The sequence below is a fragment of the Tachysurus fulvidraco genome, chromosome 23 (assembly GCF_022655615.1).
Source record: "Tachysurus fulvidraco isolate hzauxx_2018 chromosome 23, HZAU_PFXX_2.0, whole genome shotgun sequence".
NCBI classification, from domain to species: domain Eukaryota; kingdom Metazoa; phylum Chordata; class Actinopteri; order Siluriformes; family Bagridae; genus Tachysurus; species Tachysurus fulvidraco.
The window spans coordinates 17,004,049-17,022,192 of NC_062540.1; the positions used below are offsets into that span (position 1 = coordinate 17,004,049).

The following is an 18,144-nucleotide window of genomic DNA, read 5'->3' on the forward strand; positions in this document are numbered from 1 at the left end:
CTCATTAAAATGCAGCATTGAAAGCCTGCCATGTCTCTCCGAGCCTTCCATGCTTTCCTGCATACAATTTGCTCATCCTAAGTGCTCGTAAATGCTAATTTATGATTTTGTTCGAACAGGGGGAGGGTGCTAAATGTAGACTTTTGGGACGTAGGCTACATTAGTGGTGTTAACAAATTAGGCTATATGTATATGATTCCCTTTATAATTGATAACTGAGCAATTTATTTGCCATTTCCATGCATCACTGTGCAAAGATAATTAACTATGTTTTGTGTTGGCAGACGCTCGGTACCGTAAGACTAGTACTAGTGTAAACCTCTTGTTTCTTAAGGAGGCAGCAGATTCCTGTTCTACGGTTTATTATTCCATGTTCGACACACCATAGAGCTCAGGGTGGTCTGTGGAGTCACACAGCTGGTGGGGAAAAGCTTCTGCTTGCCCTCTGACCGAGCTAATGAGGCAGGTAACCGGCTTTAGATGCTATCACTGTATCTGTGGAGCACTAAAGCCCTGCTCACCGTCTCCATCTCCATTATCCACACAGTTACATGGTAAAGCCAGTGCAGACAGCTTATCTATACCTGGCTCTAAGCGCTGTCTATGTTTTTTGAGTGAGGAATGCCTGCTGGATGCAATTATCAGGCTACACATTTTATTGTATGTTTTAGCTGTGATCTAAATGCATCAAGTATAAAGCAATGTAATGGAATGACATCAAACCTCTGAATAAAGCACTTCTACCATGTCCTCAGTCCTAATACCCGACAACATCGTGCACAGACCTTGACCAGGCCCTGAAACCGTATGAGAGAGTAATCAACACATTTAGTCTGACTAGTCACTACCAATAATAGCATGTTTAGACCCTTTTATAGAATAAGATTTCCAAGCAATTTAGTTGTCACAGCACCTCAATCAAGGAGTCCAGCTGCAGCCAGGCGCATGAAGCCTCCTGCTGGGCAAAGTTGGCTGATTGAGTAGAAGCTCCTGCTTGAACAGGAGTGTGTGTGAATGCCTTCAAATTCCTACTGAACATATAAAATTATTAAGGCATAAATATAATTCACAATCAGTTAGAACTTTTCCGAATAAAGGTTTGACAAATCATATCTTACATAAAAGATGTAATGATTATATTGATTTAATTCTACTAGCTTCACAAGCAGTGATCTTACCTAATATTATGTAGCTTGCTTTCATTCATTCATTCATTTTCTACCACTTATCCGAACTTCTCGGGTCACGGGGAGCCTGTGTCTATCTCAGGCGTCATCGGGCATCGAGGCAGGATACACCCTGGACGGAGTGCCAACCCATCACAGGGCACACACACTCTCATTCACTCACGCAATCACACACTGCGGACAATTTTCCAGAGATGCCAATCAACCTACCATGCATGTCTTTGGACCGGGGGAGGAAACCGGAGTACCCGGAGGAAACCCCCGAGGCACGGGGAGAACATGCAAACTCCACACACACAAGGCGGAGGCGGGAATCAAACCCCCAACCCTGGAAGTGTGAGGCGAATGTGCTAACCACTAAGCCACCGTGCCCCCCTTGCTAGCATTAATTAATGTTAAATAGCTATCAAGTGGAACATCTCTACAGCCCCCAGTTTGTTCCTGAGCTCGTTTGCTGGCTGTGTAGAGTTTCACATCTACTCCCTGTGCTTACATAAGATTCTTCAAACCTTAAAAAAAGCAATTTGATGGGTGGGATATCTACTCTAAATGAAAATGAATGAGTAATACAAATCAGGCAAACTTCTACTCTCTTTGATCAGGCCTGCATGGGTAGTATGTAGTGCTTTGAAGGATCCTGCTTTCGCATTCATCCTCATGTTCTAAGAAAAAGCTACAAATAATATTTCAGCATGTAGCCTAACCTAGCCGACTACTGGAGCATGTTCTATAAATTTTATCTTTTTGTATCTGCTTTGTTGACATTTCATTGCTGCTGATATTTTACTGGTTTGTGTTCAGTCTTAACCTGGTCTACATAATCAAACCAGTCACACTGATTCAGCTGCTCGCTGAGGAATGAGAATCTGGTAGATTTTGACACGTTAGGTTTTGGCGAATCGACACCACAGGAAACCTGACACTTTTATGGGCTGCTATTTCTCTCATTGATCCCTCCACTATCATCTCTCTGACCCTCGGCTTCTGTGAGGATGTTGTGCTTGGTTTGGTTGCCCAGTTAGTGATGGCTTTTGATCATGCATTGCTGTGTGATGGACTGATTAGCGGGTGGGGAATCTGTTAATCTAGTTACAGTCTCACTGAACTGCTGATCTCACCTCTGATTCCAGCTGCTTGCTAAATATCCAACAACAGCAACTCGATTCATCCTCTTTTAGTGGCTTGGCGAGGCAGTAATTGGCTGCTGAAACCCTGGTGTGAGCAATAGTCTGATCAGGCCATATTCGTAACTGAAAGCCGGCTCAGAGCTAGAAGATAGATAGAAGACAGGAGGAGAATGGATGGGAGGTGACACTGATTGGGGAGAGACGTTGTGTGATTTAGGTGGGGAGGGGATTACTGTCTAAGCTGTCACCATCTCCCATCTCCACCACCCTCACCACCTCCACCTCCCCATCTCTCTCTCTCTCTCTCTCTCTCTCTCTCTCTTTCTCTCTCTCTCCCTTTTATTATGTTGCTCTCTCACCCGATGCTATTTCTCGTGGAGCTTTTAAAGCTCAAGGTTGATAAGAGCCGATGTGCTTAATGACCCGTCTAATCCAAGTCTTATTCTAACGTTATTTCTTTTTCGACGTGACCTTCTTTAAGCGTTATTACATGGCCTGTTGTGCTTCACACATGCAATCCAAACATTGTGTCAGACCAAAAAACAGCACTGAAATATTTATGGCCTATCAGTGTTCTGACCTGACAGGAACAGCTATCAAGAAATGGAAACTTGGGCCAAAAGGGAGGAAATGCATATCTTATTCCTAGCTGTCTGGAAATACCAGCTGCCTTAAAAAAGCACACTTCTTTTTCACTCCTCCTCTCAACCTTCGTCTCTCTCCAAGGTCGCTGTTGCCTGGCACTTGGTGCTGCCAGGTTACAGCAGAGCCCAGCCTGTGCGTCCTGCTGTTCCAAGACCTGCAGCAAGCCAACATCCCTCCTATTACGTCCTTTATTCTCTCGCTGTCCTTATCGCTCTCACCTCTTTTTGTGCTACATGAATTTCATGAACACGTCCTCAGGGATCTCCCTTTGTGTGGGTCTGTGCTGAATGGGCTTATCTAAAACCAGGAGCCTGAGCTCGATGAAATGTATTCATTTAGACCATATGATGGTGATTGTATGCTCTGAGTTGGCAGATTTGGTTCCAGATGGAAAGCGTGAACTAATTTTGGATGGAGGCCATCACCCCTGCCGCACGAGTGATACCAGCGCAAATAGACCCTTAGATCATGATGGATAGATCTTCACACTCTCTCAAGGAAGCAAAACTTTACACACAAGACCCAGCTGCAGAGCTTCACTAGGAAGCGCCCTCTTCTATTTTTACTACGTCATGTCTCCTATTTCAAGCTATGCATCAGTTATGGACAAATAAGTGTGAATAAGGGATTATTTGTCATGTCACAGTTATTACATAATTGTCTAATTGCAGTTATTACTGTTAATCAACAGCTTTTTAAATCACATGTTTTCCTATAAATATACAAGCAAAGTTTGCTTGACCACCACAAGCCATCACAGGAGCTTCGATATTCGATATAATACGATTGGTGTGATGAAAGATCTGATAAAGCATCGCTCCAAAATCTCCCCTAGGGGTTCAGTGTGTTTGGGATCTGGTCCTCTAAAGGTCATAGCATATGATCAACATTTTAATGCTCATCAAATCCTGCAGTGATCCCTTGTGCCCTGTGAATAAGGGTGGAGTCATTTTTGAATGTCCATCAGAATAAAAATATTTCATCATGAGATCAAGACAGGGGTTCAAGTGGGATAGTTAGGAGTCATTCATTTTATTCAGTGAATCTGTGTTCATAGCATCATATTAGCTAATTATAATTACAAAGCCTACAAATTAGTATCATTTACAGGTAACACAGTTATATATTTTTTTATTTGACACAGATGAGCATTTGAAGGTTAAGGGACTTATTCAGGGGCCCAGCAGTGGCAACTTGGTGGGCTTGGGGTTAAGTGACAGCCTTCAGATTGATAGTCCACCACCATAACCAACAAGATACCGCATCCCAGCTGAGTGACTCATATCTTCTCTGTGTATCTAGGGTGTACCCTGCCTCATGCCCCCTGTGTCCTGGGATATTCTCCAGTTTCTGAGTGACCCAGCAGGATAAGCAGTGTAGAGAATGCATGCATGCATGACTCAGATCAACAGCCCTAAACTTTACTCCCCACACGTATACTTTAGGATTGGATTATTTATAAACAGTTTGACAGAAATCTGTCATCGTAAAAAAGGATTTAGTTGGATAATTCACATCAGTTCATTTGAACACAGCCAGAGTTCCAGTTAAAGATGAATCATAATCGGCTGTTAATTCCCGAGTTTGGTTCCTGCCGTGCCAGAACATTTTTCCAGACCGTTCTGACTTACTTTAACTGCTGGATCATTTTATCAGTTGAAAGAACATTATATTGATTCGCAGTGAGCCTTTAGATGGAAGCGTCAATATTTTAGCTAAACCAGTAAAGTAAATAACTGCCCCCATAGCCTAACAGAACCATTCTCTATAACAATTCTCAGATCCTTTCTTGATATTATCAAATTGCCTTACTGTCCTAATATTTGAAATATATTAAGTTCAACTTTACATAGATACATTTTTTTATGTTAATTGTTTATTTACATTTATTTCCTATGTATTTTATAACGTTTGTACAATGGCTATTGCATTTTGGCTATGCATCTTTTACAAGAAACATTTTTTTTTGGTTCTAGTATAATAAAAGTGTTATAAATTAAACAGAATGGAAATTGAATCTTTCATATATTTAATTTGTTAAGTGTATGATTAAAGCCAGAAGTTCCTAATTGTGACAGGTGTATGAATAAGATGGATTTAATGAGGTTAATTTTGTGTTGTTTGCTCACTGCACTACATGCTAGTTTTAATTTGTGCTAATCTGATGAGCTGCTTAACAGGGACATGTTTTATAAAAGCAACTTTTCAGCCAGAAATGAAAAATTAACCAGCGCAGTTAGGTTTTCATTGTTTGCTTCTTTTGTCTTTTTATTAGACTGACTAGTTTTGTCTGGGGGTCTCTTGAATGTAAAAAAAATCCCTTAATTATCACACTGGTTGTGATGTTTTTAATTAAGTTGGATTAGAACTGGATGTTATTATACACCAATGTCTTGGCTGTTTTAACTCCATTTGCAGTAAAAAGATCTGTCTGATCTTTGCTTGTGTCTGTTCTTTTCTCTTCGGTTCTCCTGGCACTCGTGGGTTTCCTCCCTCCTTCTCCACCTCCCTCACTCATCCCTTCATTCTGTCTCTCTTTTTCCCAGTTGGAAGACAGCAGGAGGCGTGGACCTTCAAAAGAGAGAGAGCGTGAGAGAGAAAGGGAGAAAGAAATACAGAGCCGGCGAAGAAGAAGGACGCTGAGAGAAGCTGGGGAGATAAACTGCACTGGTGAAGCAGAAGGAGCACGGAGAGTGACGAGGTGTTGATTGTTGTGTGCTGTTTAGAGGTTATCCTCACAGCGTGTTTGAGCCTGGGAGCAGGTGCAGCTTTGATGGAACATTGAGCAATGCCTACCACGCTACTACAGCAGGCTGGCAGCAGGGGGCGCCACCTAAATCACCCGCTCCCACTCCTCTGTGCCCTTTTCCTTCTGGTGCTCGCTCCTATGCCAGGACACACTGCTATACATATTGCAGAAAACTGTGAGTAGGACATTTTTCTTGTGTGTGTGTGTGTGTGTGTGTGTGTGTGTGTGTGTGTGTGTGTGTGTGTGTGTGTGTGTTCTGATTTTTAATATGCTATACAATATGCCTTTATTATTTCTTCAGCAAAAATTAGCCCCGCCCCCTGGACAAATTAGAACTGCATGGTTTTCCTCCTGTTATCAGTTCTATACAACAAATAAATACAACCTTTTAATGATGTCATTAAAACACAAAACCACATGTTTAAGTGGTTTGAGTTCGTAGTACATGCAGAATCTTCAACCAAACCTCTAAACCTCACACTTTCTGTCCTGACCTGTTGTCATTGTCTATGATTGTCCCAAATATCACTTGATTGTTTGTGTCACTGTTCTGAGAGAGCTTGGTACATTTTCAGGGCTGTTGTGTGTACTGTATCAGACTCAGAGAGGATCCATGTGCAGAGGCACTTTAAACAAAAAACAAAAATGTGCCAAATAATACAAAGAAAATACAAAACTAAATTACAATTGATTTTGGACTGGACTTAGAAGGTTGGAGGTTGTAGTGTCTGGTTTTAGTGTATGGGGTTGGTGTTAGCGTGTGCTTATTATGATTGAAAACTAGTAAATACCAACTCTGCTTAACTCTGCTTTTCTTTTTTTTTTGGTTCCAAACCAAAACCACAGCCAACCGCTTTCCATCTCTTTTTTTTTGTGTGTGTGTTTTTAATTCTTTGCCTTTTTTTTTTTTTTTACAATGCTACTGCTGTATTTGATCATATTGGATCAGATCAGATTGGATACAGCCAACAAACCCATTCTGCTTGTTTGTGGTGCTTTCTCACCCACTTATTTAAAAGAAAAAACCTTCTTTGACAATTCCCATCCACCTTTCCATCTCTCCACGATCACGTTACGAACTTTAGAGGGAGGGCGAAGGCTAACATGTGCTTCCTCTGAGACATGTCAAGCCTGCCAACTGCATCTTTTTAGAACTGCTCCTCCTGCTGCGTCACAGACCTGCGAAACATGCTCAGAGGAAAGCTCTGTGTGTATTAACACTTTTTGTACGCCGCTGTTTTGTGTGGACCTCGAGCTAAACTGATGTTTGGGTTCGCCTGACTTTGATTGTGCCATCGATTGTACTATTGATCGGGTTTTCCCCAGCAGATGTGATGCTGATTGGAAGAGAACTCTCTCATGCTGTGATATATGCTCAGCAGACATAAAGCTGTAAGAACATGTGTTTGCGCAAGCCTGTATGTGTGTCTCCGTCCTTACTGGCTTGCAGTAATGTATCACTAATTTTCTAGCATTTTTCCAAGCACACGTGAGCATACATATTCGACCACATTAAGAAGGAATGACGAATATAAAGAGTCACATATGAAGGTCATGGCCTCTCTTGATTTTCATTTAGTGACCTTTTATATATATTTAGACGTAGCCAATGCGATCAATAACTCACTCACAGTGCTTTGTTTTTGCCACACAGGGTCACAGGCTTTACTCCATTTGTAAGTTTGTGTGTTGCACCAGTGTGTATAAAATGTATTCCTTTTTGCCCCACTGTTTTATGGAGGTCCAGCTTTGGGATCTAATAATAAAGCCTTGCTTATCCAGCACATTTACGGTTTATCTCACACAGCTGCTGTGCACTTATCAGCTACTGAGCAGCTGAGATTCTGCTCCTTTACGATCGTACTTAATTCAATACAAAGAACGAACCTAATAGAAAATAAATGAATAACAATGATAAATAATATTAAGGTGAAATATTTTGTAATAGATTTGTGTTTTATTTGTGTGGGAGACAAAAGTACCACTGTACATGAAAGCACGAATGAAGAGCGAAGCTAAAGCACCATGTGAGTCTTGTGTGAATAACGACCACCTCAAGTACATGTTAGAACTTGTTTGTTTGTTAGTGTATTAATTATCACAAGGGGCGAAACGAATGAAAACTGCTCTATAAACAAATCTTCAAATTTCAAATCGTTTATACGGTATATCATTTGCCATATTCATTATTGGATGGCTCTGGATTACTTTCGTCATTTCTATCGATCTTTCTTATGGAACATAGAAAGACTCACTAATAATAAACAGCAGTAATTTAACCTCAACGCGTCTTCAAAAACACAGTAAAACCATTAATTGTGTATAATTATTCATGTAAGCAGCCAGGCTTTCTTTTCTTCTTCTTCTTTTTTTTTTTTTTTGCATTTCTTCACCATTGCATCAGAAATATATATTAATAACCCTAGGATTATTTCCCACTATATCAGCACAGTGCTGCACTTCCTTACTTAAAGAACATAAAGCCATTTTTTGTCACGTATACATTATGGCACAGTGAGATTGATGTACTCGGAGAAAGATGATGCACTCAGCATAATTGATACGATGTTCATTTGGACTTTTTTCTCCCTCGTTTTTTTTTCACTCACATTTAGAGGACCAGTGTGTTGAGATGAATCATGTGTCAGTGGATGTGTGACAGATGAGAACTAGCAAGTGTGAGGCTTAGCAGTGAATTTGTTAACCCTTGTGCAGACCTGGGGTGTATTTGACTCATCTGGAAAGTTTAATGTGTCATAACTTGGGTTTCCTTCCACATATTTGCCTGAAATTTACCAGGATTGTTCCACATTATGAACTTTGCAAGTAAAATTGATTTTGTCTCTTTTCGTTGAACTATGTGTTTGTAAAATAAATACTTTCCTCCTCAAGTCCTCCCGAGTCAGTTTGACTCGGCCACATTTAGTGGGGCAATAGTTCACACTTTTGCACTTTTCAACACAATGAACATACATACAGACACAAAAATGCACACACAAAATGTCCACTAACACACGCACCCAAAACACACACCACATTCACCCACACTCACCCACACAAATTGGGCATTGCATATCATTAGGCCTCCAGAAAAAAAAGCCACACATTTGTAAATATTTCACACATTTGATATGCCTTTGCCTAGCAGAGGGCAGAATACAGTATGAACTACCGAAATGATGCTACACACACGCACACACACACACAGTCAAACACTGTTCAAAGAACTGGGCATTGCATTTCAGTTGGCCTCCAGACAAAAAAAAAAACTACACATTTGTAAACATTTCACACACACACACACACACACACACACACACACACACACACACACACACACACACACACACACACACATGCGGACACGCACAAACAAACACACACACACACACACACACACACACACACACACACACACACACACACACACACACACACACACACACACACACACACACACAAATTGGGCATTGCATTTCATTAGGCCTCCAGAAAAAAAAGCTACACATTTGTAAATATTTCACACTTTTGATATGCCTTTGCCTAGCAGAGAGCAAAATATGATCTACCGAAATGATGCTAAACACACACACACACACACACACACACACACACACACACACACACACACACACACACACACACACACACACACACACACACACACACATTGGGCATTGCAATTCATTAGGCCTCCAGACAAAACAAAAGCTACTCATTTGTAAATGCTTCACACTTGTTATATGCATTTGCATTTGTCCAGCTGGGGAAAATATCTTCTCTACTCTTCTTCTTCTACCAACAAGCTTTACACAGACACACACAGACACACACACACACACACACACACACACACACACACACACACACACACACACACACACACACACACACACACACACACATTTTCATATTTTTCATATCCAAATCAGATTATGCCATGTTTCTGAGTGGTGTGTGTGTGTGTGTGTGTGTGTGTGTGTGTGTGTGTGTGTGTGTGTGTGTGTGTGTGTGTGTGTGTGTGTGTGTGTGGCGTGATCAGATGGCATCTGGTAGGCAAAATAGTCTCATATCACACGTCTTACTCCATTGGCTGCTCAACCTGGTAGGCAAAATAGATATAACAAGTGTAAAATGTTCACAAATGTAAGCTGATCACACAGGATGGTGATCATTGTAGAATTTTTGATTTATAAGCATTAAAAAAAAACATATTTTATTATTTGCTGACATTAGAAATGGTCAAAATGCTTTCAAAACAATCTCCTGCCTTTTAAATATACCAGCCTGTAATTGTGCATTAACTTTTGTGCCTCTATAGTGAAAATAATTCAAAATTTCTGTTTTTTTTTACTAGCAAAAAACTACTTAATGAGGTTTATTATACCAAATATTACAAAATTTTTTGCTAAATATATGTTAATATTTTGTAAACAAGTTAGACAAAAAAGGTGAAAAAAAGGCTATCATATATACTTTCATATATACTATCATCATACTTTTTTATAAGCAGTCAAAACAGACAAGGTCAACTTGATGACGCTCCTAATTTGCATAGGAATTCAGATGAGGTCTGCAGGAGGGTTAAAAGAAAAAAGGAGTAATTTGTATGTATTACGCTTGAATGAAGGCTGTTCTCTTTAATTCAGAGTAGCACTGGGAAAATTTTTTTACTAAAGATGTTATCATAGGTACAAAAATTCTAGATGCCTCATAGAGCTGCTGTAGCTAATTAATCTGATATTTAACGACTCAAAACCTCATCACGGTCGCTACCCTCAGCCTCATTTTGTGCCTAACGAGTCAGCCAGATACTACTGATATTATCACAAGAAAATGATGCAGTAATGAAACAATACAAATTGCTGGCGACTGCATTATACAGTGGAAAATTCTTTCACGAAAGGTCACATCGTGTTTTGAAACATTTTTCTATTGCTTAAAAAATGCTGATAAAATGTGCTAGTTACTTTATTATTGAGGCACAACATTAATCAGCTTGAACTGAGTTTAGTTGTATGAAACGTTCCAGCAGGTCAAACATGAAACCTCTGCTGTGTACAGTATCCAGTTATGTATTTATTAGGCCAAAAAACTATACATTACTTTCCTGTTCTTAAATAAACTACCTTAAGGCACTTACAGAAACACAATCGCTAACAGCTTAATTGGTGATATAATCATCAGACTGAAAGTATGACAACGGCAGCACATTTAAAGCAGGTATGTGGCTAGAGGGAGAATTTCCCTCAGTGGTGGTGTCATAAACGTCTGAATTTCTTCAGTAGACTAACATTTCCCGTCTTGTGTTTGAGCACTGTGTTGCTGTAGATGTTCTGTTAATGAAAGAACCAAAATCAGATGCTTTATAAGTCCTAAGGTTATAATTTAAATGAATATTTGTATGTAAGCTAAACCGGTGTCTTGGTTCCTAATATTAGTACCGATGAGGGTAGAAAAGATTCTGGTGCAATATAATGTGCTGAATTTGTGTGTTTTCATGTGTGTATAATGTCCAAGTGTATTTGGCTTGTGTGTATAAACCTAACAGACTCTATCCTTTACCCCTGCTGACTCTCCGGACAGACCGCATGAAAGAACGTAAGTGCTTACAAAATCCTCGTGTGTGTTTGTGTATGTGTGTGTGTGTGTGTGTGTGTGTGTGACAGACATGAGTTTTCTTTTGTGTACATAAAGTATATGTTAAATGTGGATAATAAGCAGAGGATGGGTGATGGACGAGAGGAGGAATCAGCCTCATTCCCTCCATCTGTAGTGATGGTTTTATTAAGGCATCCATCCCACCATCTGCTCACCACTGCTGTCTGAGTCTCTGTCCGTTAGCTATCATATACATAGTGTTCATATTCCCTTCTCTCTCTCTCTCTCTCTCTCTCTCTCTCTCTCTCTCTCTCTCTCTCTCTCTCTCTCTCTCTCTCTCTCTCTCTTTCCCTCTCTCTCTGTCTTGTCTTTACTGTCTTGATTTTTTCCCTCCGTGAACCTCAGTTCTGTTAATTCAAACCACATAAAATATATATTACTGTTGAGCACTTCACAAGACCAGACATTATTGTCTCTCTGTACTCCCTGCTGGAGCAAAATAAAAATGTAATGTCCTAGCACACAAACTGCTTACCATATAAGCATTTAATATATTCACACCACTTCCTATAATATGACATTTATCTCTTGTACACAGCTTATTTATTAGCTCAAAGCATATCCCCAGGGTCTCACTCAGTTTTTTTTTTACACCACTCTGTATTTTCATCCCCACCTCTGCGCTGTTTCTTTGTGACCTGTTCATGCGTGAAATGTCAGACATTTGCAGAACATATCGTGTTCACCTAATCTAAATGCATTAGTCTTGCGCTCCCTCGGCCAACTCACCGGAGACATCGCCATGACCCAAGTGATGCTCCATTTCTTGGAAACATTCCTTGGACCTAATTGTGTTTTTGTAAATCAGTACCAATGTATGTGACGATTGGTGTATGCGCCTGCTTGTGTGAGAGAAGGTTATGGCTTCAGAGCAGCAGGGAGTCACATGGTTCAGCGGGTCACATGATTACGGTTGAACTGAAGGTGCACACAGCGTTCTTCTCCATCTGCTAATCAAAATGAAAGACAGGAACATCTCTTAAGCATCATACTTAGGAGTCATTGTCTCCATCACTGCCATATTATCTACGCTCTATTTACCACAGATGGGGACGGGTTTGATAAACTATATTCTCTTTCTCTCTCCGTCTGTCTGTCTCTCTCTCTCTCTCACACTCACTTACTCTCTCTGTGTCTCTAGTAAAGATGCCCCCACAGATAACTATCCAACCTGAATCCCTCATCGTCTTCTCCTCTGATGACATCATGCTCAAGTGTGAGGCAACTGGGAATCCCCCTCCCACGTCAGTAACCATAGTAACAAATTCCTTGTTTCTGATTGGTCAGCTCTTATAACTGACATCTTATGCCTGAATCTTGTGTTGTGAATACTACAAAATACAGAAAGTTCTACAGTAGAAATGAATTCGTATGCCACCGTAGTATCTTGACAAAGACTTATTATGGAACGTTTATTAATACACTGGAGTAAATAAAAACAGTGTATGATATTAATAAAGTAATACTGACTTTATACTACTGTATATTTAAATCATTTGTTATCATGATCAAGTTGAATCATTCCTAGCAATATTAATTCATCCCTGTCTTTTCACATCTCCTGCAGATATCGATGGCTTAAAGACGGAGTGGAATTTGACCCAGCCAGCATTTCTGGTGTCATTACATCTCACGATTTAGGGAGTATTACAGTTAAAGATGCCCCCATTCACCAGTTTCAAGGCAACTACACCTGCCTGGTCTCCAACGAGCTGGGGACGGCTGTGTCCAACGAGGTCCACATCATCACCGAAGGTCCTTCACAGTCCTTGTGCTGATTATAATATTTCCATCTGCCTCTGTGTTGTTTTATTTACAGTGACTGCTATTAGTAAAGATACCAGTGAAATAAAGATATCATCCAATGTACTTAAACTACATAACCAATTATTATCCACCCTGATGAATTTAATTTGTTGTGGGTTTTGCTTAAAAAACAGTCACATAACAATTTAAGCTTTGGTGTTTTGATGTTAAATACATAATCTTCAAATCCTGGTTCTGTAGTGCAGTGTAACGCTGGTCACTGTTTGCGCACATAAAACTCAGCTTGGCATCACTCCAGCAGCTCTGCCGCCTCTCTACCTGTTCTTATCCTGCCTCGTTTTGACCTCACCCCCTGTTTCCGTGACAACGGTTCCCTGAGTAACCAGGTTGAGTCGATACGGTGAGAGCTTATCAGCAGGGACGGGTCCTTGTAGGATTAATATGTGCAGGAAGTGCGAGTACTCAGCAAGCACACAGCTAACAATAGCTCACATCCTAACGAGCTCATTATGTAGGCTACGTGCAGCAGGTGCAGCTTTTGGCTTTTAAATAACGCTTTTATTACATAATTATGAATGATCAATCTAAGACAATGTTCGGCATGTGGCTATTACTTATGCAATACAATGCTTAGTAATAACAACAACAACAACAACAACAACAACAACAACAACAACAACAACAATAATAATAATAATAATAATAATAATAATACATTGGTCTGAGTACTATTATTATATTTATTATTAATAGTACAATTATTGAGTGCTATTATTATATATATTATATATAATATTATATTATAATTAATTATTCTTGTTCTTTTGTAGGCTTTATACTTATATACTTACACTTATTATACTTATTATTATACTTATTATTATTATTGCTGTTGTTGTAATATAATAATAATAATAATAATAATAATAATAATAATAATAATAATAATAATAATAATAATAATAATAATAATAATAATAATAATAAAGTATAATAAGTATAAGTATATAAGTATAAAGCCTACAAAAGAACAAGAATAATTAAAAACAGAAGAAATCATTAAAATAAAAACAAGAATGCCTTCTCTCTTGTTTTCCTCAAAGGAAATCACTTTTAGATGTCTATACCTTTCCTCTGACCCTTCACTCAGATACTCCTACAATGCAGCGAGAGAAGAAGGAGGAGAAGAAGGTAGAAGAAGGAAGTCCTGCTATCTTACACTGCAACCCTCCACAAAGCTCTGCGACTCCTTTGATCCACTGGATGGATAAGAGTGAGTGAGCCTCTGTGCCTTTTCTCATAGGAACGAGAGAGTGAGTGAGTGAGTGAGCGAGCCTCTGTGCCTTTTCTCATAGGAACGAGAGAGTGAGTGAGTGAGTGAGTGAGTGAGTGAGTGAGTGTGTGTGTGTGTGTGTGTGTGTGTGTGTGTGTGTGTGTGTGTGTGTGTGTGTGTGTGTGTGTGTGTGTGTGTGTGTGAGAGAGAGAGAGAGAGAGGGAGGAAGTGAGTGAGTGAGTGAGTATGTGTGTGAGTGAGAGGGAGGGAATAAGTGAGTGAGTGAGTGTGTGTGTGTGTGTGTGTGTGTGTGTGTGTGTGTGTGTGTGTGTGTGTGTGTGTGTGTGTGTGTGCGTGTGTGTGTGTGTGAGAGGGAGGGAGTAAGTGAGTGAGAGAAGAGGGAGTGAATGAGTGAGTGAGTGGAACAAAATTCCACCCTAACACATTTTCTACACGATATCCCTGTTTCTTGCTGTCCTGCTGCAGGACTTCGGCACATCCAGCAGAGCGAGCGTGTGACTCAGGGCCGTGATGGAAACCTCTACTTCTCTCACGTGACCCTTGAAGACAACAGAAGTGATTACACTTGCAACGTGCAGTTTCTGGGAGCCCGCATCATTGTAGCCAAAGAACCCATTACCCTGAAGGTCACACCATGTAAGTGTAGCCTTGCAGCTTGCTCTTGTTATAGTTTATATGTGTTTAATTTATAGTGTTAGTTTTAGTACTGTTGCTGCCTCACAGCTTCAGAGTCTCGAGTTCCATCCATCCATTACTGCTGTGCAAGTTATTGCAATTTTCCTGTCCATATGAAAGATATTTATTCTGTACCAAGCTAGAGCTCAGTTCACACATCTGCTGCATTTAGAGAGACAACATCACATCCAGGGTGTATTCCGACCTCATGCACAGCATTTCCATGACAGGATGTGAAGCCACCACGACCCTGACCAGGATAAAGCACTTACTCAGGATGAGTGTAACTGTAGTTAGAACTTTTGTGGTAAAAAATCGTCCTGAAATGGATTGGCATTCCTGTCCTGCTTCATGTCTAACGTTTTTAGGATAAAGTTCTTATTTATAATAACCTGCCTTTCAAGAATAGCCTCAGACAGCTGGGAAGGAGGCAAGGAAGGAAGGGAGGGAGGAGTGAACACATCTCTGGGTTTAAATCTGACACTGTAGGATGAAGATGCATCTGATGCAACCTCATCTTGCGAGACTGTCTGGCATTTCCAGGCACTGATATATCTCTCACTGTGTTCTGCACAGCATGTGATCCGGTTGTTTTTGTTCTGACATTTTACATATGCCCAATTTTTTTGTTAATTTCCCTTCGCCTGTAGCTAACTTACTGCGAAACAGACGGCCGCAGATGATGAGACCAACCGGCACACACAGCTCTTATCTGGTCCTGAAGGGCCAAACACTGGAACTGGAGTGTATCGTCCAAGGCCTGTGAGTGTCTTTGTGTGTTTGTGTGAGCATCCTTTATATTGAAAAAGTGCTGAATTCAAAATGTCCATACTCCTTTCTCATTTCCTAAGCCCCACCCCGTCCATCCAGTGGGTGAGGAAGGACGGAGCTCTGTCCGAGTCTCGTACTTCCAGAGAGAATTTCGACCGGGTGCTGAGTTTCACCAACATCTCAGAGCGGGATGATGGAGAGTACCAATGCACAGCCAACAACTCTCAAGGCACCGTCACACACACTTATACCGTCTCTGTTGAAGGTATGGATCTGACCATCTGTTAGAGCTACACTAACCCACTGATTCACTTGGGAAACAAAATATTATGATTTTTAGGGATTTTTAATGTCTACATGTCTCTGAAACACATCTCTGAACATTGTGAATACACAATGTGTAATGTTTCATTGTCTGACACTGACACTGAGACTGCTCACTAGTCATAAATATTCATAAAATATACTACCTAATGTTCATGAATATTCATTAGCTCACTAATAACCTTCTCAATAAAGGGAGGAGCATTTTATACATTATTTATTATCATGAAACCATGACAAATTACTCTCTGTCTATGCTGTTGTTTACATTAGTATGCAGTTTGAGACAGAACCAATTCGTTGTTTGTGAACAATTCTATGCTGATTGGACTTTATCCAAATCTCTCACATGATTTATATAAAGAAAAATACAGTCTGTTTTTAGTCACTGATGAACTGAAGAAACCGAAGTAGGTAGAGGTTTCATATTTACTCAATTTTGCATCTCAGTATAGTCCAAGAATAAAGAAAGGTTTTCAGAAGTGCTGAGTGGATGATAATTGGTAATGGTAAAGTGGCTGGTAATTAGGCAGGAAATTGTATAGTTAGACTTGCTATACTTGTATAACTAATAAACATTTTAGAACGGTACTCCATGCAGAACATTTAGCATTTTCCCATTTCAGAAGACATTACAAAATGCAATTCCAGGCTGTAAAGATTGTTTTGGTTGATGTAACATCTATAGGACATAAGAGACAAAATGCATCTTGATTAGTGGGATTCCATCAATTCTTCAAATATTAAGTAAAAATCTTCCTCTTCTTTTTCTTCTTCTTCTTCTTCTTCTTCTTCTTCTTCTTCTTCTTCTTCTTCTTCTTCTTCTTCTTCTTCTTCTTCTTCTTCTTCTTCTGGCTTCTCCTGTTAGAGGTGTCCACAGCGAATCATCTGTTTCCACCTAACTCTATCCTCGACATCCTCTACTCTCACACCAATTACCTTCATGTCCTCATTTAACACATCCAAATATCTCCTTTTTGTCCTTCCTCTTGACCTCTTACCTGGCAGCTCTATCTCCAACATCCTTCTACCAATATAACCATCTTCCTCCTCTGTACAAGTCCAAACCATCTCAATCTATCCTCTCTGACCTTGTCCCCAAAACAGCCAACCTGAGCTGTCCCTCTGATGTGCTTTTCCTAATCCTGTCCATCCTCGTCACTCCTATAAATAAAAATACAAACTAAATTTTAATTTCTAACTAATATACTACCACTACATTGTGTTTTCTAGGCAAAATGTTCTGTTTACTATATTTGAGGTTATAGGAGATGTGGACCAACCCCAGGCATTAGTATTTCTAACAAGTGTCCATGTGCTCTCACATTAACAATGGAGAGTGTAGAAGGTGCAGATTTTTGCTCACAGGAGTTTTTTTTAACGCAGCGCATATTGTATTTCTCAGCAAGAGGAAAGACAGATATTAGACTAGCACTCAGGTGAAAAGTTCAGTGTTGCGTATTTACATGTGCACATACTATATGTTTGTGTAGCTGCTCCGTACTGGATTAAGGAACCCAAGAGCGAACTGTACGCTCCAGGAGAGTCGGTCATGTTGGACTGCCAGGCAGACGGGATCCCATCTCCACAGATCACCTGGAGTATCAATGGAACTCTTCTCTCAGGTAACTGCACTGTGTTTACCCAAAAGTGATAAAGTTAGCGCTAATTTGAGCTAGCAATCCATTAGTGTTGAGCAAACGTAGAGTAACAGCAACAACGATTCTGGGGAATACAAAGTGGGTCATAATGGTGCCATAGTCTATACAAAGTTATGTGTTATGGTTACTCTCTAAGGTGCATTGTTTGGATACAAATCTCAAGCAGTGCATTGTGGGATTTCATAAGTGCACTCTGCATTCTCTGCAATGATTTCAAACAAAGTAACAAAGCTCAAAAATAGATTTGTTAGCATTGTAGCCTTCTGCCATGAATCCAAAGGAG

The 18,144-nt window shown here is 40.0% G+C and overlaps 1 protein-coding gene across 5 annotated transcripts in view; it reads left to right on the forward strand.

Annotated features, from left to right (window-relative positions):
* The window catches only part of l1cama (L1 cell adhesion molecule, paralog a), a 55,715-nt gene that overhangs the window by 22,741 nt on the left and 14,830 nt on the right, over positions 1 to 18,144 (forward strand). For 4 of the 5 annotated variants that reach the window (XM_047806808.1, XM_027170429.2, XM_047806810.1 and 1 more), the window contains 9 exons: positions 5,506 to 5,883; positions 11,295 to 11,309; positions 12,511 to 12,613; positions 12,937 to 13,124; positions 14,287 to 14,409; positions 14,896 to 15,066; positions 15,756 to 15,867; positions 15,957 to 16,141; positions 17,694 to 17,825. In XM_047806808.1, coding sequence (XP_047662764.1) covers positions 5,748 to 5,883; positions 11,295 to 11,309; positions 12,511 to 12,613; positions 12,937 to 13,124; positions 14,287 to 14,409; positions 14,896 to 15,066; positions 15,756 to 15,867; positions 15,957 to 16,141; positions 17,694 to 17,825 — 1,165 coding nt within the window. In that variant the 5' untranslated portion in view covers positions 5,506 to 5,747. The remainder of the gene's footprint in view (positions 1 to 5,505; positions 5,884 to 11,294; positions 11,310 to 12,510; positions 12,614 to 12,936; positions 13,125 to 14,286; positions 14,410 to 14,895; positions 15,067 to 15,755; positions 15,868 to 15,956; positions 16,142 to 17,693; positions 17,826 to 18,144) is intronic. The other variant, XM_047806811.1, reaches the window with a different exon arrangement.